Source organism: Fukomys damarensis, unplaced genomic scaffold, assembly GCF_012274545.1.
Source record: "Fukomys damarensis isolate Sample0158 unplaced genomic scaffold, DMR_v1.0_HiC HiC_scaffold_10, whole genome shotgun sequence".
Classification (NCBI taxonomy): Eukaryota; Metazoa; Chordata; class Mammalia; order Rodentia; family Bathyergidae; genus Fukomys; species Fukomys damarensis.
The window spans coordinates 17283356-17306458 of NW_022900922.1; the positions used below are offsets into that span (position 1 = coordinate 17283356).

At 40.0% G+C, this 23103-nt stretch overlaps 1 protein-coding gene across 1 annotated transcript in view; it reads right to left on the minus strand.

The window, feature by feature from the left end:
• The window catches only part of Slc17a4 (solute carrier family 17 member 4), a 17392-nt gene extending 6747 nt beyond the window's left edge, over window positions 1-10645 (minus strand). Inside the window, exons 1-8 of the mRNA XM_010622980.3 lie at window positions 10541-10645; window positions 8200-8323; window positions 5190-5395; window positions 4384-4617; window positions 4210-4297; window positions 3697-3783; window positions 1399-1517; window positions 1127-1288 (exon numbers count right to left, since the gene is read on the minus strand). Coding sequence (XP_010621282.1) covers window positions 1127-1288; window positions 1399-1517; window positions 3697-3783; window positions 4210-4297; window positions 4384-4617; window positions 5190-5395; window positions 8200-8290 — 987 coding nt within the window. The 5' untranslated portion in view covers window positions 8291-8323; window positions 10541-10645. The remainder of the gene's footprint in view (window positions 1-1126; window positions 1289-1398; window positions 1518-3696; window positions 3784-4209; window positions 4298-4383; window positions 4618-5189; window positions 5396-8199; window positions 8324-10540) is intronic.
• Window positions 10646-23103: the final 12458 nt, after the last annotated feature.

A 23103-nucleotide genomic window follows, 5' to 3' on the forward strand; every position in this document is an offset into this window, starting at 1 on the left:
AAACCAAGACTTGCAAGGCCCCTGACTGATGAGAAGTGGCTGAGAGTGCGGGAAGACCAGGTCTTTACTTCTTTAAATCTTTTTTTTTTTTTTTGGTACCTGAGATCAAATTCAGGACCTTGCACTTGTGAGGCAGGCACGGAACCACTGAGCTAAATCCCAGGCCCCAGCCCAGGTCTTGACTTCTAAGCAGCAAAGCTCTACTGTCCCATCGCATTTGTCTTCCTCTGTGTTAGTTCCCCTCTTTTCCCTTGGTCTTCCCACTCAGCCTCACACCAGTGTGAATCATTCCAACTTGCCTGGTCCTCCTGCCTCCCAATCCACGGTTACACTGCCTGTTTCTGGAACCCCTCTTTGAGATGACTCAAAATTGCTCCTTCCTGAGCTGTCTGGTCTTGGTGCCTACAGTCCGTTTGCCTATTTGCATGAGTATTCACCAGACTCTTACCCCAACTGAGCCGGTCACCTCTCCCAGGCCACTCAGAGGTGCCCTCAGTGTGAGAAGCCTGCCCCTTCAGTACAGGGTCATCGAGGGCCTTGTAATCTGTCACTAACAGGCTATGACATGTGATATACTCTTCACCACTCTCAAGACCTCCAGCTGGCAGGAATTGAGAGGGCTCCCATTAGCCAATCACAGTATCCACTTATTTAGGAGTAATCCAGAGAGCTAGAAACATGATACTTGAATGAAATATTTTTTAAGTCCACAAATATTTTATATAACTACTTAGGACTTTATGTCCTATTAATAATATGTTAATTTCAACATCTGCTATTTATGCTTCTCTGTCTTCATGTTTTCCAGGGCAGACTTTGTTTTCCTATTCCTCTGCAATTTATGTTGCTGACAGACTATCTTGTCAATTTTGATTGGAATCAAGTATAAAATATTCACATAAGGCTCTTTCATTCTGTAAATATCATCTAACTTAGAACCATCCCAGTTAGCAGTAAACCATACTGAAATCAATCAGAATCCAAATTAACCAGACTGTATTTCCTGTCTGAGGTCCTTGTCTAATCGTCTGGTTTGGGGACTGTGGAAAAGACAGAGGATTATATGATGATGCAGTCAAACAGAACAGATTAAGGTTTTTTGGGTTTTTTTTTTTTCTGTACTTACGTCTTTGGGGCTGGCTTGAAGTACAGAGCTGATATAAGTGGGTGTGTATGCCATTATGGTATTGAAAAGCCAGTATTCACAGAAGTACGAGACTACAATGGCCCAAAGTGGTAGAGATTTGATCATAGCTTTAATGGGAAGAGACCAGCCAGGAGAACAGTCCTGGAAGAAAGCACATGCCAACGTGCGCGCATCAGAAAGCAAGGACTCTGCTGTACTGCACTCTCAATTCCACAATGCCCAGACATACACAGGGAAATTCCTCAATGTACCTGCTGAGCCAATGAGCACACAATGAACCTCTTCTCACTGGTGCTGATGAAGGGATGACTTCCAGGGTCGTTATAGACCAGAGGAAACCAGAGAAGGCAGCAGGCACAGCCAATTCCACCTAGGCAAAGAATACCTGGCTGGCACTGGGTTGGAGTTTTTATTTCATTTTGTATCTGTGCCAGATAATCTTGTGGTTGACAAAATCGTGCCAACACTAAACCCACTCTCTGCAACAATACCCTTGCAGGGCCCATCAGAAGTCAGGGCACTTGGCCCCACCTAACTTTGGCCTTGGCTAAGTTTCTCACTTTTGCCAATGGAAGAGGGAAGTATTGAACCCAGACAGTAAGAGGCACTTCTTTTTCCTGATTTGTCCTTTGGGGTCTTGGCCATTGTCATGGGCAAAACTTGCTCCAGCTGGTCCATTAACCAAGGAAGGTGACACACACAGAGAAGAGCCACTCGGCTGTCCCAAAGAACTCTGAGAATAAAACCACTCTTCTAGACCACTGTTTGGAGAGGCTGTAAAATGCACTATCATATCAAGATAGTAAGGCATTTTTATAAGTATTAGTGTGTTTGTCTCATGTGTTCAAATACACCCTCATTATCCAAGCATCAACCAGCATTCCTCCTGGTCATGCTCTGCAAAGTTTCTTTTTTCTTAAGCCTTTCCACGTCTATCCCTAATCTTTCTTAAAGCACTTAAGAGTTAGTAGTAGCATGTTTTATGCACAGTTGATTAACCAACAGTTTCTGGGCTTGAAGTGAAATTGATCCTCAGCAAATAAATTTCTTCTACTACAAGCATTATTAAGAGCTCAACATTATCAGTAGTAAGTGGTAATGTGGCTCATCTTAAAATTTCCTTTTTAGAATCTTAAGGAAACCTTTGTTTAAATCTAATCAACCTTTATTAATATTCTTTTTTTCTCATCGAGTTTATTGTTACATTTTAGGGATACAGTAAAGTTACATTCATCATTGAGATCTTATACCTTTACATGACAGGTCTTGGTTCTCATTTTTTCCCCCTACCCCTGCCCTCCTTTCACCCCCTCCTCCCTTCCCTATTTACAAAGACTTTATTTCCATTTTTTCATTTTCTCACATTTTTTTCTTTCCCTTATTTCCTTTCTGCTACCCTTCCCACTTCCCCTACACCTCTATTAAGGAAATCTTAAGCGTTCTCTTCATTTGACTAGCTTGTCATTTACACATTTCCTCACATAGACATGATATAACAGACATATTGCTAAATGTTGAGAATGTAGAATTCAAAAACACTTTTTTTGTCACCCAAGAACTCAATGAAGTGCAGAGGGATAGACATGAACAATGGCAATGGTGCACAGTAGGGGTGGAGAATCTTAATACTGATTCAACAACTATTTAGCGAGTTCCTCTTTTGTATATGCTGCTTAATGTTTCTCAAAACCATGAGCACAGCAATACTTTCTGTAATGTGCCCTTTTGATGTTTTCATGACAACCTTTGAAGACTGATATGCTACAGTAATCAATTTTCACAAATTGTTGAGGAGTGAACATATTGATCTGAAGTTATGGGGGCCCTCAATCTAACAGGACTACCTTCTAACATAAACCCTCATGGGACTTATCCTAAGGAATCAGGCAATTTCCAGGTAGGATTTAAAAGAATATTTCAAAATTCAAACAAACACACACATGCTAGTTAACATCACCTGGGCGGGTCCCAGCCAGAGCTTGATGGAGGTAAAATTGCGAGGTAGTAAAATATTGCCTCTAGAATATTCTATGTGCCTTTGGGACCTTTCTGCAGACTTTCCAAGTACTGCGTCCACAAGTGAGCTCTTATAGCCTTCCCTGTTCTGAAGACTCTACTGGTTGATTCTCCTCGCTAAACTAATTTTTCTGTGCTTGGGTCACATCCACATAAGATAAGAACATTTAAAAATGTATTAATTAAATAAGCATTAGTAAATATACAACATACCAAGGTAACATTTTCAACAACTTAGGAAAGAAATTACCTGAGGATCCTTTAGTTTCAATTTAGAAGCAGGAAGAAATATTATGAGGCCCTTAAAGTCACAGATTATTCTAGCTGCACACTTGAGCTACTAACACTTAAACACTGTTTTATAACCCAAAGGGTTCACAGTATGGTTAACTTTGAACCTCGTCAAGTTTAGCTATGTAAACATCTGTATCTGTTAAGGGTTGGTTAGCCATAGATGAGTTGTACCACAGAAATCAGGCCCAGCATGCTTTACCATAAAATAAAATTCTGAGATTTGAAAAGCACAAACTCACCAAAGATATAAAAGATATAAGGCCATCCCATGGTCTGGCAGAGGAGACCACCAACAAGGAGGACAATGAAGGTTCCCAGCATTGACCCTGAACAAGAGATGCAAAAATGTTCCCAGTAAGAGGGCCAGTCTTGAAATTCTGTGTGCTTCCTACAAAATTGTTACACAGTGATTGAAGGAGTGAGCTTCAATCCAGACTGTCTACGGCAAGTCCGGCTTCTTCACTCCGTAGTTGGGCAATTATTAGTCCATTTGTGTCTCAAATTGCATGTAAAATGGAAATAATTATATCTAGTTGATTTATAAGATGTTCTGAGGTTAAAAGGAAATGAATATGTATAAAATATAAGAATGTATAAGCATAGTTAGCATTTAGTTCTGATCAAGGACTGTGGGACAGTATCTTAGAGCAAGTACTATGGAGAGTAATTGGGATACAAGTCTTAGCTCTCTTCAGAAGCTGCTGCTATGTACTCACAGATAGGATGTATGGGGAGATTAGGATATCAGTTACCTGATCCAGCAATGGTGGTGAGTTGACTCCTTTCCAGTGGGGGAGCCCATCTGACCCAAATTGAGTACTGACCTGTTAATACCATAACCTGGAGGGGGAGATATTTCCATTCTTAGATATAGGAGATCACTCTGGAGCCAATATTCCACTTGTTCTTGTAAAAAACCTTGGTACCTGGGCAATGCCTTGAATGACTCGGAAGACGATGAGTAAGGCCACTCCAACATCAGCCGCCAGAGGAAAGAAGAGCGTCAGGACTGAGGAAACAAACAAGCCAACGCCAACCACATACTTGGCTCCAAATATCCCAGCCACATAGCCAGTTGGGATTGGAGCCAAGAATGAGCCGTAGTTGAGAGAGCTGAGGAGGACTCCCTGGATCTCAGGATTCCAGTCATAGACAGGGGCCTGGACAATGAAGAGACTCTCATTGTTGACCTTTAGTGAGGAAGTGGGCTTTTGACTGAGATGCCAAAAAAAAAAGAAGATATTTTTCCCTTTTCTTTCCAATTCCTTTGCTATACCAATTTCATAAAAGGAAAAATAAAAACTATGTGCCCAACACATTCTTTCCTGTCACCCTGACACAGTTAGCTGACCCATTAAAATATGAGAATCTGTGAAGATAGAAAGCTTACAAAGAAGGAAACAACATAAGCAAGGCTATAAAAATTATCTGAAATAAAGGAATAGACATGGATTAGGGTAACTTATTTTGTGTTGATTTTCACCATTCAGAAGAATAAGTTATGTCCCCTAAATGATAAAGACAATTTCCATCACTCTGACTCAGTTCCTGTCTGTACTCACAGACACCAAGCAGATTTAAAAATATCCTTATGTCATGCTCTTCTGCTGCTACCTGGCACATAGTATATGCTCAATAGATATTTATAGGATAGATGAATCTCTTTCTTGTATAACACTTCATGTCAAAGCATTTGAATCAATGAAGGCATCTGGAGTCTCATTAAACTTACCAATGCCTTTGCTTCCTTTAAGGTTTCATTCCAGGAGCCCAGGGAGTCCATGGAGGTCTGCTCTGTGGAGGAGTTGGGCTGGCTGGATGCCTCTGTGTGGTTCACCATAGCCGTAATGGCAATGCTCAAGTTCATTTGCTGAGTGTAGATTGAAAAGTTACAAAGATGCAAGATGAGGGCCAGCCCATGCCGGACTGAACAAAAGCCTGAAGGAGAAGACACAAAAAGTCTTATAGACAGATGCTTTCTTAAGTCCTTCCCAAGCCTGGAAGAGAAAGAAGACTGATGTCTGTGCTGCAGACACAAAGAAAGCAGATGCCACTCTGTAGGTGTCTGAAGGATCCCGTCCCCCAGAAATGGAGGGAGAGGAGGCTCCCTTAGAAGCATTGCTCAAGCAGAGATTGGAAAAATATATGAAGTTGGCTCAGCAATTACTAAGGAAGAGTTTTCCAGGGTTCTGGAATAGGCACATGAAAGTGGGGATGGAAAGAAATCGATTCAGATAAAAAAAACTGGCTGCAAGCAGTGATTGATTGAAAATGGAGAGTAAGCAAAAGGAAACTGCTAGAAGTGATCCCCAGTTGTTTTGCTTGGGCACCTAAGTGTCCCTTATAACTGAAGGATTTGGAGGCACCATTTGTTTGGGGCCTGGAAGGAGATGAAGCTTGAAAAGTAGGAGAGAGCGAGAATAGGTGTGTTTAAACTGTCAAAATTTTGCAATCTAGGCTTGCACAAAATAAACCAGTGTTCCTGGAGAGCTAACAGATAACACTTGATCATACCAAACAACATTGTTTGGCAGAAGCTGGAAAAGTTGGTAAATTGCCCTTGCAGTTTACCTAGAGAAATCCTTGAAGTAATACATGGTCCCTGCCTGCCCTCCCACCATGATAGTGCCTGGTCTCCAGTCTCCTCCAAGAAGCTGATGCATTTGGAGTGGCCTACCCTGTGCACCCTTGTGTAATGATGCTCCTGTTACACTTTGGAAATTGGCAGGTCCTCACTTTTAGTACAGTGATGGTGAACCTTTTAGAGTTTTCAATGGTAACAAATAGCCCAGGGCAATATACATGCTGCAGGTTCGCCACCTGCTTTAGTCTAACTCTGACAGTACCTGACTTCTATCCACATTAGAATTTTGGTCAATGTCATATTGATATGGCAGGTTAAATTCAGAAAGATGGCCATAGCTAGAGAGAGTCTTGTCTTCCTCTGGATACTCATTTATGTATTCCAGTCTTCTTTTCTGCCCCAATGTGAAATTTTTAATTAGTTCCACACAAGTATTATTACTATAGAAAATCAAATCAGTGACATGGAATCAGAACTTGAAAAGTCATGAAAAATGCAGAGTGGTAGCAAGATAGTGGACCAAAATTAATGGATATGGAGAAGGGAAAGAAGCAGGTTATACAGAAAACAAAACATGGTGATTTAAGCATCCAATTTACTCAGGCTACAACTTCAAGGAAAGTATGTAGAATAAAAGAGAAAATTTAAATGTGGAAAATAATGCACTCTCAAAGTGTGAAGGAATTGAAATGAAAAACTTATACAAGAGTACTTCTTTAATAAAGATCTATTCACAGCAATAAAAAGCAATTTACTATTAAAATTAATCAGACAGAGCTTAGATACAAGTAACCATGAAAAACTAGGCGACAGAACATGAAATCATCTATGATTAACATAAATTATGAATCGTAGTTCCTAGAAAATAATTCATTTTATCTATATTTCCTCCTAATTAGTATATTATATATTTTTCAATAGTTCTGTCTCCTATTTTTCTATTTTCTTCACAGTTTGAATGCACATTATTTTTATATTTTTCTATTTCATTCTAATTTCTTTCCTTGAAGTTATAGACTCAAAATTGGATGCTTAAATCAATAGTTTTCATTTCTACTCCATGTGATGTATCATTCTATGTATTTATAGTTGAAATAATTTAATCCTTGTAGCAGTCCTATAAGTTGGCTATTGTTGTCATCACTCCATTTTTACAGATGGAGGAATTGAGGTGTAGAAAATTTAGGTAAACTTGCCTAAAGTCACACAGCTCAGAAATGGCAGAACCAAGATTGCCAATTCAGGCAGTATGGTTTCTGCCCTGTGCTCCTACCCTGTATGCCATTCTGTGCCTTAGTACAATTTTATACATATAGCAGCTGTTTGTATTATGGGGGGGCAGGGAGAGAGACAGAGACAGAGAGAAGAGACGGGAGAGAGGAAAGAATAAGGATAGACTTTGGCCAGTGATGTAGTCCAATAGCCTCCAAAATACTTAGAGAGGTGGATGAGATCTTAAGCCCTAATATCACTGGAATAGCACTGTATTTATTTTGGACCAAGTGATGAATTAATTGTAGGATGAGCATTAACATACATATCTCCTGATTTCTTCTATGGTGGAGTAGTTTAGGAGATCCCACTTTTCTTGAAGACAAGTTTACTTCCTAACACACAAACTAGCTAAGTTGTGTGTATCACAAAGTATTCCATCTTGGTTAGCAGTCAATTTTTAAAAGGCATTATTTCATGGGCAGCCCATATCTTTAGGAGAATTAAGTGATGACTGTTGTAAATAAATAAGGGTGAAATAATATTCCAGGGTGATCTTTATGGCATGCTATAGAAAAATACGAAGTTATAACATAAATGAGAGAAAGAAGGAAAAGGCAGCTTCTATGATGTGGTGAAAAAGAAAGTCTGTTCTTTCTGAGTTGGGTCTGGGTTTAGCATCAGAAGAGAGATCTAACAGGACATTAGAATCAGACAAGGTTTCTATGTTTCCTACTTAAAATCTCTTCTGAGTCATTTTCATCTCCAAATAATGTCATAATACTTACTATTCTTCAGTGTTTCCTGTTAGAAATGAAGTAATAAGTGTTAAGTGTGTTCTACAGATTTGTAGAATCCTTGGCAATTGACCAGAGCAAGAAAAATGCTGTAGATGAACAGCAGGATCCTGGCTTTTCCCACATCCAGATCCCTATGCATGATTTACCTTTCCTGCAGGATGGTTCCTTAGCTCGGTGTGAGTCATCATCAATGGGAGAATTTTCCCCTGCCATCTTTTCATCTGCCATAGTAGCCATGGTGGTTCTCTTCTCTCCAGGACTGGTCTTTACCTATGAAATAAAAGTGTACAAAGCAACTGCCACGAGATGAGTCCTATATCCTAGTTGACATGGCCTCATTCTTCCAAGAATTAGCAGAAAATGTCATTTGATGGGAAAGTACCAGGCTAGGTGCAGTACCCTGGTTTTGCAGGCTCAGCTCCATCATTACCAAACCTGTGGGATTAGAAAAGTCTCAGGTACCCTGAGAGCATCTGGCTCTAAAATGAGGAGTCTGGCTTGGATTCCCCAGTTGCATTGTAAGATTCCTTCTAGTTTCATTTTTCCATGTCTTTATACCAATATTAATATCAACAGGATATGTCAACTTGATCACTTTATTTGAAATTTCATCTGGAGGATCCCAATGCATTAAATTACCTGAAACGACCACTAAATGTATTAAATTACTAAAACGACCACTCCTAGACACCTACATAGACTGGTCTAGCAACGGGACCAGCCCTGCCTGCACTGAACAGTTCCGTCCAAGGCCAAGAGGAAGCAGAGCTGGATGAGAGCAGGCCCACAAAGGAACCAGCAAGTGTGACATGTTGCTTCAGGTCATCCAACCTACACATTGCAGAAGAGAGGTGTGCATGTTTGGAGAAATCTAAGCAATCAGCAGAGTGGACTATCATTTAAGTTTTATGTTGAGGGGCTGGAGAGACTTTGCTGAGGTATGGTGTGACCTGTAAGGGACAAGAGCAAGAACCAAGAGACAGGGAAGAAGCTGTCATCTTATCTAAACCTGGGCAAGAATTGATGGTTACTCGGTGGGCTTGGTTGGATTGAAAAAGGCCACTTCAAAAGCATGTTTTGGTGCCAAGCGAATGAGGAAAAGACATCAGAGACTTCCAGGTTGATGGCTGCAGCAAAGGTGTGAATGGGGCTGTGCCCAGTAAAAATGGGAAATGAGTGGAACAGGGCCAGCTGCCAGAGGAAAAGCAAGTTTTCCTTGAAACACATGGGTTTAAGACACCCATGAGACCCTGAGGGAAGATTGCCAAGTAGGATTTCTGTCCCTGCCCCCATTCTCGGGGCAGAAGGCCTGGGTAGAACTGTGCTTTTGGAAATTAGCGTGATCTGTTTTCTTTAAGACCAGGTAGATCAGGAAGAGTCAGCAAAGAAATCAGACCAGGCAATCTAGTTAAATTTCCTTGCCTAAACTGTTGTGTTTACTCCCCTTCGACGAACATGTGTCCTGCTCCTCTGGGGTTGCCAATCACTAAAGGTTCAAAGATATAAACAGTTCAGATGGCACCTTTGCTGCTCTCAGCTCTGAATTCTGCTTCTTGTGAGGAACAGTGCATATATGTTTTTCACAGCTCCCAAATAAAAATCCACTGTCCCTGGGTGTAGTGGCCCACACTACAATCCCTCTTATACTTGGGAGGCTGAGGCAGGAGGATTGCTGAGAGTTTGAAACCAGCCAGGGCCACACAGCTAGACCCTGTCTTAGAAAACAAAAGAAATGAACAAACAAACAGAAAAATAAAGCACTGCGCCAAACTCTTCACTCAGGAACCACCTCCCAAAAGCATCCATGTGTGATTTCATTTGTTCTGCTTTTCCATATACATAAATTCTTTGGAAGGGTTTGGCCTGTTTTCATTAACCTGATCTTTTACAGCTAATACAAGTCTTACAAGAATTCAGCTTTTGCACTTATTGTCTCACCATAAGATAGATTAAAAATTTTTGGAAAATTAATATATGCCACAAAAACAAGGCCAAGACATGAATCTTTTTGGGGGACGGGTGGTACTAGGGATCAAACTCCGGTCCTTGCACTTGCAAGGCAGGCAGTGGAACCACTGAGCTAAATCCCCGCCCTCCAAAACATGAATCTTATGCGGCAGATTGTCTGGTTCCTATAAAACTCTTAAAAGTGCAGCTTAAAATTCTTGGTTTGCTTTCAGATGTGCTTTTAGATACTTCAAATATTTCCTCTCTCTCTCTCTCTCTCTCCCCGCCCCCCCTCCCCGCCCTTTTCTCTAGCTGTGCTTCTAGAGAATTTAATTACTTTTGTATTTAGAGTTCTGGTTTCTGTTAGGAAAAAAACAACATCCCCTCCGCCTTTTCAGAATTATGCCCTGAGAGACACATTCTTTTTCCACTCGCCAACTCTCACTTCCAAACAGCAAATGAAACTGCTGTCAAGGAGAGAAAGAACCTTCCCCACCTCACAAAAGCAAAATATCAAGGGACAAAATTTGAAAAGCTAACCTGAGGGAGGTAGTGTTCAGGTTCCTCGTGCCTTTCAAATACATTTCTCTCAGCTCTTCCTGGTTGTCTAATCCTCTAGATAGAAACGAGTAGTCAAAACCTTTAGCCCTTATGTCACCAACTGGGAGGACTTTGTTGGCACAGTGGTTTAATTTGTAACTCTGCTTTTATTGTTTCCTTGATAAGCAGGTCAAGATCACTGCATCTTCCTCATACTCCAAGTTTGTCTGAGGTCTCTGTTCCTGGGTTCTCCGGCCCTTGCCGCCCTAAATACCTCATTTATAGCACTGCTGCTTTCTGGGGTTTCAGAATTATAATATTCATAATATAATATGGAAATGGAGTTTTATATCTTGTCCCTTTTGATCCTTTTCCACCACTCCTCTGTTTACTATAAGTAAGTTTTCCATGGAGGAAAGGTCTCCTTCATTCTGGTGGACTTGAATAGTTTTGGGTTTGCTGATTATTGTTATTTCCCAAACTCTTTCCGGGGGATGGGGAAATCAATGATTTGGGTACAAAAACAAGAGGTCCCTAGAATTAAGAAAAGAGAGCATTATTTTCCACCATTCAGACAGTTATTATTTCAACAGATACAGCAGTTATTTCAAATCTTTTCTATTTTTCTTAAGCCTCAGAACCTCCCGTCTTCTTCTCATTAGATGGCTTTACCCTCAACCTACTGAGAAGATCAAAGCTGGAAAATTCCAGATTGAGACTTACAAAGTTGCCCATGTTCAGTCACTCTGAATCTCAACCCACTCCTCCTGCATTTGAGGCCCCCTCCTTACCTACCTGTTTCTCAAACAACAGTCTTGGGCTCTTCTCTTACTCCACTAGTGATTCTCATTCTCTCTGATCTCCTAGTCTCACCATTTTTCCTGACCTTACATGAACCTTGTGACAAACCTGGTTTTCCTTTGTTCCCAGATAATTCTCTCCTGTTTTATTCTGGAGTACTAGCCTGACTTGCTCTTTTTTAAATTTATTTACAAACATTGAGTCCCTAAATACTCTCTGACCATTGCAATTTAGCTTCTATCCTGAAGATCTTATCCAATGTTCTTTTCCACATCGATACCATTTGATATCACTAACCCAGCCTTTTTTGCTCTCTCTATATAAGATAGGATGCTTCTCAATTGTCAATCCTTCCACATTTTCTCCTACTTTCCCCCCGATTCTTTTTTAAAAAAATAATAGTTCTATTTAGCTAAAATTTGTACACTTACAATTTACAAACTTAAAACATATGACTCGATAGATTATAGCATATTGACAGTGTGTAGAGGGGGACCAGGCCAAACTGTCCCAGTGAAACCTGTCCTCCAAGTCCTAAGAACAGACACAGCCTATTGCCTTCCATTGGCAGTTGAAGTCCCATGAAATAGGAATGTTTATTTCCTAAATATAAAATAGATTTCATAGAAAAGACCCATTTTTTAGCATTTTATAAATTCACATTTTGGTCAGTATCAAAGTCCACAAGAGGACACTCTAATGTTATTTTATCTTAGTGCTATTGTCTAACAAGTCAAACAGGTCAAGCAAGGAGCACCAAGAAATTCAGCAACCAGTAAGTCCAAATGCAGCATAAACAAAACAGGAATACAAGATCTTGCCTGCAAAAGTAAAACATCCCATCAAAACAATATCATAATCTTCTCAAGTTTCTCCATGTAAAATTATCATCATTTTAAAAATCAATGCATACAAATTCAAGGCCTCAGCAATTGACAAACAAAGATGACAATTTCTGATTTACCTAAATGAGTCACAATCCAGAATCCATGAAACAAAAACAAACTCTTACCTCCTTCCAATTATCTCACTGGGCCTCCAAGTGATACAGGGCCTCCAAATGATATAAGGGAAATAACATAATTCCTAACCTGCTAGATGTCAGATACACTGAGTTTGTGTTCCCCAAAATTGAAAAATGAATTCCAAGAAATAATGTAGGTTAAGAGTAGGAGATATTTAGTGAGATAGATAGCACCTGAGAGGCACGAGAGGCCCTAAAAATGAGTTGCCTCAGACTCTACTTCACAGAGGAAGTTTTATACAGTAATATCATGAGGTGAGCATAACATGGCACAAAACTATGATCAACCAATAGGATTACAAGTATAGTTGTTTAGGTAATAGTGATTCAATGGGGAAGCCAGTTACGTAGCAAGAGTGCATGGAAAGAATAAGGACCTTTATAGGAAAAGATGAGTCAGAAGGAACTGGTCATCCACCTAGGTGGCTAATGCCTACCTAGATTTTATTGAACCAGGTAATACTAAACACAGTGTGTTGCTTATCCCTTGGGGAGGTATGTAGGTGTTCTATCTTTATTTTGAAACCTGGCATCAATGAATGTGCCTCTAGCCACAATTGTAATGTGTTGTTATCTTCTGCACTGAGTTTTTGAGGGTCTAACCTGTCTGACTGCCTATAATATTTCTACCTAACTTAACTGTCTTTAATATCAACTTTTTAATAAAATAGAAACCATGCAATGTTCAAATTTATGTGTCTGATTTACTTCACTTAACATTATGGCCTCAAGTTGCCTCCATTTTCCTACAAATGCCTCAAATATATCTTTCTTATCACAAAGTAGTATTCCATTGTGTATATATACCACATTTTATTTATCCATTCTTCTGTTATTGGTCATTTAGGCTATTTAGCTATTATGAATTGTGCTGCTATAAACATTTGTACACATACATCACTGTGGTGTGATGTTTTTAACTCTTTGGGGAAGATATGTAAAAGGGGAATAGCTGGTTCAAATGCAATTTCTATTTTTAATTTTTTGAGGAATCACAATACTGATTTCCACCATGTTTATATCAGTTTACACTCCCACCAACAATGAAGGGTTCCTTTCTCCCCACATCCTTGTCAGCATTTGTTTTTAGTTAATTTCTTGAGGCAGCCATTCCTTCTAGAGTGAGATGTAGGTTTCAATGATTATCCCTTCTAAAACTCATTGAAATTCAATTGCAATGTAATGACATTGAAAGGTAGACCTTTAAGTGATGACTGGGCTCCGCCTTCCTGTAGGTTTAGTTCTTTAATAAAAAGTGGGATTTGGTTCTCTTGGCTCTGCCATTCTTCTGCCATGCAAAGACATAGCATTATGCTTCCCTGAAGGACAGTGTTAAAAGTGCCATGTTTGAAATGAAGACTAGAATCTTCCCCAGACACCAAACCTGTTAGCCACTTTAATCTTGGATTTTTCAACCTCCAGAATTGTGAGAAGTCAGTTTCTGCTCTTTATAAATTACTCAGGTTCTGGCATTTTTTCATAGCATAAAATGGACCAAGACATTTGCCCCTTACCTTAATTTCCTATGAATCTAGATATCATTACATTTTCCCTTTGTCCCCCTTTTTCTTTTGTCTCTCAGTCATTTTATCTACAGATGTTTCCAGGATCGAGCTCTTTTCCTTGTGTCCTAATATCATCCCTCCCTCTCCAGATTTTCTGTTGCCTTGACATCCCAGTGTTAATTCTGACCTTTTGCTGACTACTCATCACATTTTAGTCTACATCCTCTAATTACTTCTCTAATATTCTTCTCATTTCTCTTTCTACAAGTCAAACCCTCCACCACACACACTGCTGCTAATAAAGATCAAGAGTTCATAACTTCTAGTAGCCTAAAGAAATGCATTCCTCAATTTGTTCTCCCTCAAACTTCCCCAACCTAACTTTCTAGCATTATCTACATATTTTTCATAAAAGACCTGTCTTTAAGAATCTAGTTTTAGCCAAGTGTGGTGGTGCACTCCTGGAATCCCATCACTCGGGAAGGTGAGGCAGGAGGATCGCTGTGAGTTTGAGACCAGCCTGGGCTACATAGTGAGTTCCGGGTCAGTCTCAACTACATAGTGAAACCCTGTCTCAAAAAAAAAAAAAAATCTAGTTTTAATCCTCTTAAAACCTTCTCTTACCTCTCTTTATAGTCACCAATGTTATTCCTCTTGCCTGAGGGTTTTGTTTTGTTTTTCCTTGTTTAAATGTTATACATTCTGTATTGAATGCATTAACCTACCTTCAGTTATTCTGTCCTTGGGACACTTTGTCCAAGGTACAATATACTGACATCCAATAGACACCTTCCAGTCTGCTTTCTTGAAACTGACATCTGTTCAAGATCTTCCTCCACAACCACTCTTCACCTTTCTCCTACTTCGGGAATTTTCTTTGCCCTATGTGATGTATTTCTTCCTGGTGCTGCCAGAGTGCCCCATCATTTCCTAACAAAGGAGCAGGCACATTAGAATCTCTTTCCCATGATAACATAAAAAGTAATATAAGGGCTGGCGATTTAGCTCAGTGGTTCCGTCGCCTGCTTCGCAAGGGCAAGGTCCTAAGTTCGATTCCCCAATACCAAAAATAATAATAATAATAATAATAATAATAATAATAATAATAATAATAAAAGTAATATAAGGGGCATAAGAGGCAATGTGTTATTTAGTCCACTGGTGTTTCAAAAAACTTAATTGCCTTTATGAAGAATCCTCATTCTACCTAAGTAAGTGTCCTTTGTTTTCAAAGTTCTCTCTTGATTTTGAACTGGGCAATCTATGACAATAAATAAGTTAGCCTGAGATTAGCAACTCTGTTGCTTGCAACACACAAAGTCTGCTTAACACACTATTCTATCCTCAAATGTCAAAAATTTTCATAACAATTTAATAGGAAATTTGTGTAAATTGAACCCAAAGTTTTGATCCTGGAATTTTATATACACATCCTTTAATTTTTTGTTGATGTTTCTGTTGGTACATGTTAGAGTACAAAATGATTCCCTTCATCACACATTGTATATAACACATCTAATCCATCTTTCCCTCTCTCCCCAATCCTCCACGTTCCCCCGCTTTCTCCCTCCTGCCTCTCTTTATGCTGTCAGTACACGTAAGATGGGATTGGCAGTGGCAGACTCTAGAATGTGCATCCTAGAAATAAGACTACTCATTTGCCTTCAATACTCAGGCTTACCCAGGTGGAAAATTTAACCTTGGCAAGCGTCTTCTTCTGAAGAAGCCTTTTATGGTCACTTCTACTTCCAATTCTTTCCTTGCCTTCTCATTCCTTCCCTTCCCTCTTCTTCCCTGCTCCCCCCTCCTCTCCACTTCCCTATCCTTCCTCAGCCCTTCTGCATCCTAATCCTGCCAGTGACAGTGAGAGATATTCATTATTGTATTATTTATTATATTTATGAATTGGTTATATTTATTATACTTATTATTTAGTAGATATTTAGATATTAGTTAGAGTAAATTTAGGCACTTATTTTTATTCTCTTAAAACATCCAAAAAAGACTACCATCTAGACATAGAAGACAACGATCAGGAAACTGACAACTATGTTCCATACCACATGGAGACAGGCTGTAAGAAGACACTTCCCACACGGAGCACTCTGGAGCACATAGAAAATCACTGGCTTCCTGTGTGGAAGAAGAAATTCAAACAGGACAATAGAGACTGCTGAAAACACTCTGCAAGGGGAACTATGCAAAAGACCTATTAGCCAGACATGTCATCGCAGGCACTGAGGTGGCCGTGAGAATAACTGATAAAACTGCAGTTAGTACATTAAGACTCCGGAAGCTGGACAGAAAAGTAAAAATCATGAAGATTTTAAATGATCCAAGTATACTATAGTTGCCTGACATCAATGAAACAGAAAAATTCTGTTTAGTAATGGAATATACAAAAAATGGTAAAATGCATGACTATTTGGTTTTCCATTAAAAACTGAATAAAAAAGAAGCAAGAGCTAAATTTGGACAGATCCTGTCTGCAGTAAAATATTGCCACAGTAAGGGGATAGCACACAGAAACCTAAAGGCCAGGAAATTATTAGTAGATGAGTATATGAACATCAAAATAGCAGATTTAGGATCCAGGTCTGAATTTTCCGTGGCAGTCCTGCACATGCAGCTCCAGAAATCCACCTGGGCAAGGAGTACGAGGGGCTGGAAATTGATGAGTGGAGTCACAGTGTGTTTCTGCATTATCCAGTCAGTGGGTCACTCCCCTTTGATGGAAGAGACTAAAAGCATCCTGTGGTGGTCTTGCACATGCAGCTCCAGAAATCCACCTAGGCAAGGAGTAGCAGGGACTGGAAATTGATGTGTGGAATTTCAGCATGGTTTTCTATAATCTATTCAGGGTGTCACTTCCCATCCATGTCATGCTCACAGGGTGACATAAAACTCCTCCATACATAGTCAAAGACTCTGAGAAAAGGCTTGTAAGCAATTCCTTATCACGAACCCAAAGAAGCATGACACTCTAAAGCAAATCATGAAGGACAGCTGGATAAATAAAGGGTGTGAGGGAGATAAACTTCAACCATTTGTTGAAAAAGAGGTAAATATCTCAAAGCAGAAAAGAATAAATATCATGATTGCTAGGGGGTTCCCAGATAAAGAAATTCACAAATCTCTTTCAGAAAATAAATGTGATGAAAACTCAGCTACCTCTGTTTTGCTGGGGAGAAAAATCTTCTGAGCCCAATTCCGGTCACTCCAGTTCTAGCAGGCACCTTTCACTTGCTGAGAGGCAAACTTACAGCAACCTGAGGAAAATGCCCTGGTCGGGGTCCTGGCCACAAAGTGCAGAAAAGCTTGTCTTGCAACAAGACTCAAAGACTGCACACTGACTGTGCTGGTCCAGCTATTTCTTTACGAGTTTCCCAAACAAAGAAGAGTCAGAGGAACACTGCACATAGTGACCTTAATGAAAATGAAATTCCCTTCAAGAAATCTTCAAGAAGAGCTATCAAGAGTAAGAAAGCTAATGTAGCCAGTTCCATGCTTGGGAACCCAAGTTATTCCAACATAGCAGATATTCCCAGATGCAAGAAAAGCCCTCTATGCCCTTTAGTGTCATCACTGAATTGTTTGGAATGATGGAGCAAAACTCTTACTTTTGCAGTGAAAGAACTACTACAGACAGGTGCTTTGTAGTTCATAATGTGCAAGACAGCACAACCATTCCTGATAAAAGAGCACCAGATGCTTCAGTCCAAACTTTTAGCAGTGTAACCATCCTGGTTGGCACCCACTTACCAAGAGGTAGCACCAATGATAGCACTTTGGTACCAGCCTCAGGAGGTTGGAACTGCAACATAAAATGGCCCACCTCTATCACCCGGTCTTTCCCAGAAAGATATACCACTGTCCCAGGCTCAATGTCAAGGCTCCACTAATCTTTTTAAGAAATTAACTTCAAGGGACCGGGGGTGGGGATTTGGCTCAGTGGTTCTGCCCCTGCCTTGCAAGCACAAGGGCCCAAGTTCGATCCCCCATACCAAAAAAAGAAAGAAATTAACTTCAAGACTCAAAAGGCATCACAATATATCTGCCAAGCAAAAGCACGGAAAGAAAGAAGCAAAACCTCATATCCCCCACCTCACTTGGAAAATGAAAACTACTAGTTCCATGGATCCCAGAAAAATGCTGAGGGAGATCGAAAGAGTCCTTCCTGGATGCAAATAACTGTGACTATCAGTCAAGGGAGTACTTCAGTGTCTCCTGCATCAAAGGTGATGGGCCTGTGAGAAGCCTGTGCAGTGGGAGAGAGAAGTCTGTAGGCTGCCAAGACTGTGACTGAATGGGGTCTGTTTTAAGTGGAAGGCAGAGGCACATTCACAGCATTTAAAAATATTGCTTCAAAAATTGTCAGTGAGCCAAAGCTGTAGCCCACTAATCGCTGTTTAAATAAGGGGACAGTTGAAAGTGTCCTGAATACTGATGGAAATATATAGAATAATGTTTAGACAATAACATTTGCATCTTCTAAATCATGGCTTAAAGTCTGAGAATGGGAAAAAAACATTCTCGTAACTCACCAACCTCTGCAGTCTGCTGTGTCCACTGCCCCATTCCACCGGTGCATTTCTCCATGGAGACCTCCAGGGTTGCCAGTAGTCACTGTGCATCTGCACATTCAAGCCATCCTTCCCATGCAGTGAGTCAGGGTTCAGGGAGAAAATGCTACTTGCTACCACCTTCTTCTGTATTGAGGTGGCTCTCTCTTCATTCTCCCTATGGCCCTTCATTCTTGCTTCAGATCATTTCTGATTCCAGGGGACCCACTACTTTCTCTTTCTCACATTGCTATATTCCAGTGTCTGAACACCACATCTCAGAGAGGCTGTTTCTGTGCAGTTCACTACTCCTCCATCTTTCTGGAAGCTGATTTGTCTTATTCAAGTGCAGTTGATATTCAAAATAGACAAATAAGGGTACAGACCATTAGTTATCAGATGATAAAGTCCTAGAAACCCAACCTACACTGTGGTGACTTTGGTTAATAATAAGTACTTCATACTTCACAGTTGTTGAGAGTAAGTAGATCTCAAGGGTTCTTACTACATACGTGCATACACACACACATGAAACTAGGTGAGGTGAAGGGATAGGTGTGTTAGCTTGTGGCAGTCACTTCATGGTGTATGCATATATCAAAACATTGCATCACACACCTGAAACATACAAAGTTTTTATTTGTCATTCATAGTAAAACTGGGAAAAGTTGTCATCAAAATATATATTTTTCTCTCTTCTTTCTTTTCTTTCTTTCTTTCTTTCTTTCTCTCTTTCTTTCTTTCTTTCTTTTTCTTTCTTTCAGCTAAGCTTTGGGACTTTCATTTTCCTGAGTCTCTTCTTGGGTCTTGAAAGAAACCTTATGGCCACATGGTTTTGGAGAGTTTGCAAAAGTAAAAACATTATAACCACACATCACAAAAATAGTCCAAGGACTAAACAGTCCAATACATATTTAATACCTGCGTATTCATTGACAATTCCTTCACCCAGGGAACAGCTACTACTCAGGAATTTGGACCCAGACAAGCTGTAGCACAGTGAACTCTGTAGCTCAATTGTTTTACTTGAAACATGAGAGGATCACTTCTGCTCCTGGTGAAAATGGAGAGGTTTAGACAATTCTTGGCTTCTGCCTCTACCTAATAAAAAGCTAGATATAAGAGCAAATCATTTTGTGAAGAACACACAAGAACAATGAAATGAACAGAAAGATAATATTTTACAGATGAGCAGATATCTCCATCAATGTTCCACTTCCTCCCCAAGCAATGTATTTTCCATCTGAATCAAGAATAAAAACCCTGTTTGTCTAAGCAAGAGTGCCAGAGCAGGGCAGAGAGAACTCAGCCAAGCCAAACACTGTCACCATCATATATGTTTGGATATAAAAAACACATACAGAGTAAATCCTAGGTCAGTAGAGAAATCTCAGTAGAGCTGACAATTTTATCCTAATGTAATCCAGAAATATAATGTGATCTCAATGAATGTTGCAAAGCTAAGTTGCTGCTCCTAGAAGCTTTAAAGTCCCTATCCTTCATCTTGTCTACAAATGTTCTGCTTTCTAAGATGTGACGTAAGTCCAGGTACTGACCATGACCATGCACACACAACTCAGCATTGAAGTTTTACCCACATCAAATATGTTGAATGTTGTATGTTAGTAAGCCTTTTTTTTTTTTTTTTGGTACCAAGGATCGAACTCACAACCTTGCACTGCAAGGCAAGCACAGTGTCACTGAGCCAAATACCCGTCCAGCTAATAAGTTTTTATTTCCTTTAATTAATCTGTCGGTCTTTTCTGTAAGATCTCAGCCACCACCAACAAATCGAACGTTTAGGAAAATTCTTTTTAAAAATTTCTGAGTGCCAGACATAGTAGCGCACATCTGTAATACCAGCATTTGCATTTCAGACGGCGAGGCAGGAAAATTGCCCTGTCTCCAAAAAATAAAATGAAATAAAACAATAAAAAAGAAACATTCTTAGTGAGTTGGAGTGAGCGTAGTCTGTCATCTCTTTCTCACTGACCGCAAATGTAAGGCCCGGAAAGTTTCTGTGGAACTGGTATTTGACCACTCTGAAAAGCAAATTACAACAGAAAAGTAGAAAGTGAGACTGAAATTTAAAAAACCATTGAACTAGCAGGTCTGGTGGCCCACACGTATGACTCCACACTCTGGGAGGCTGAGGCAGGAGGATTGCAAGTTCAAGCACTGATGGGGAACTTAATGATTTAGTGAGACCCTGCCTTAAAATAAAAAAGAACCAATATGTAGCTTATTATGAAAGCCCTGGGTTCGATACCCAGGAGAAAAAGGAAGGAAAGAAGAAGAAAGGGAGAAAAAAGAGGAAGGGAAGGGAGGGAAGGGGAAAACAGAAGGGAAGAGAGGGAGAAAAAAGAAAACAAAGAGAAAGTTGTTGACAAACTCACCCTTAGTGGTGTAAAAATAGAAATTCTTAGCAAAGAAATGAGAGAGATAAGGACAAAATGAAATTTTTAAAACCTAAGAAATATAATAGCAAAATAAAATCTCTGTGTGGGATCAGCAGCTGAACCAAGAAGAACCAGTCGGTGGGCTTGAGGTAGGTTATTAAACGATACCTGACCTGAAAGCAGAGAGAGAGAAAAGGAGTAAACAAAGAGAGAATTGGGGATCTGTGGGACACTAGTAAGGGGTCTAATACTTATGGTATTTTTGACCCAGAAGATGACAAAAAAGTGGGACGGAAGGGTGAGAAAACAGAATAATGAGAAGAGGGTTTACCGTGGGAAAGGATGAGTTTTGTAATTAGAAGTGATCTTAACCTAACCTAAAATATCTCAGAACTTCTGATTGTAAATTTTAATAAATCCTACCCAGTGAAATTGAAAAAGCCTTTATAGTTTTAAAAAATTAAGAGAAAGATGTAAGAAAATATTGTACCATGCCACAAAGGACTAATGTCTTAAATAAAGAAAGAACCATAGGTCAGAGTCAGGGGGAGGGAGACTAATAACCCCACAGAGAATTATTGAAAGGAACTAGAGATTTTCTAGAAAGGAAAATAAAAATGGCTGTTGTGGTTTCATTTTGTTTTTATTGTTTTGTTTTTTGAGTCAGGGTCTCACTCTGTACTTCAGGCTGGCCTTGAACTATGTAGCCCAGGCCAGCCTTGAACTCATGGCAATCCTCTTGCCTCAGCCTCCCAAGTGCTGGGGGTTTACAGGGGTATGCCACTATGCCCAGTGACAAATGGCTTTTAAACATACACAAGTACGAAGAAACTCCCACAATTTATAAAATAGAAGCTACGGAACAATTTTTACCTCTGATAGTATGTTGGATAAAATACAGTTGGTTAAAAACAGATACATGTTCAAATATACTGTTGATGGATGCTGTGGATAAAATGCTTGCATCTCCCCAGAGTTTGTAGGCTGAAGCTCTAACCTCCAAGTGATAGTATTTGAAACTAGAGCCTGCTGCCCAAAATTGGGTTTTGATGACAACCAGTGGCCTCGGGAGCTCTCTCTTTTCTCTCCTGTCTCTCTCTCTCCTTCTCCTCCTCTTACCCTCTCCTTCCATCTTCCTCCCCACCTCAGTACCTCTCTCCCCGTGTCACGGAAGGATACAGCTAGAACACAACCCAGTCATCTACAAACCAGGAACAGTACTCACCACAATCTGAACCCTGCCAGCCCTTGACCTTGGCGATCGCAACCTCCAGATCTACGCAATAATAAACTTGTGTTGCTTACGCCACCTAGTCTATAGCATTTTGTTACAGCAGCCCAAAATGACTAACACAGTGAGTGTGTGAAATGTTATAGTCTCTATAAAAAGAGAGCTTCGTATTTAAATCTCAGGTAACTTTGACCTAGTAAATGAACAGGCAAGCAGTGGCTTGAAGCTGCACTTGTACAGACATGAGTTGAAAGGATTTTTATGCAAGGAATGTCACTGTTCATAAACAGACAGAATACAACCAGTTGTATCACCTATATATCATACAATATGGCACTATTTGAAGTGTCTTATAAATATGAACTCATTGAATCCTCCACACAACCCTCTGAGACCAGAACTGTTCTTACCCATGTAATAGCAAAACAGTGGAACAGGATTATTTTTAAAAACATTTTCCAAGAACTGTTGTATATTTGACCAGTTGTGAAAAAGTCAGGCTTACGTGTTCAGACCACTTTTCCTGAGCTTTCTGGGCAAGTATTTCACATAGCCGAGCCCGCTAGACCCAAGCTAGAAAATATGATGCTTTTTAAGGGAGGGCTAAGGAATATTTGTGAACATTAATGTAAGTTGTTGCAGTCCACTAAAAATATTCAGTCAACTCTCTTTTCTGCACACAAAAATATATTTCCTCTCTTCTCGAGAAAAGCCAGCTCAAAAGTCAGTGCCACTCAATCCTAGCGTCAGGCCTGAAGTTCACAATTTTGTGATACTGAGTCTTCATATGGCTCTGTGATTCCAGAAACTCATGGATTAACAAGATGAGGTGTGTGCTCCTCCACGAAGCCATGCACACCCAGTGTGCCATGCTAGTGCACAGGCAGGACAGCTCAGACACAGGAAACACACTACAATTTATAGTTCAAAGAAATCTGAAGTCAGGTGGGAACCTGTGTCAAGGTCTCCCTATTCTCGAGTGGAAAATACTGTAGTCCCTGATTACTGTTTAGCCCACAATCATGAGTAGTTTCCCCCAAA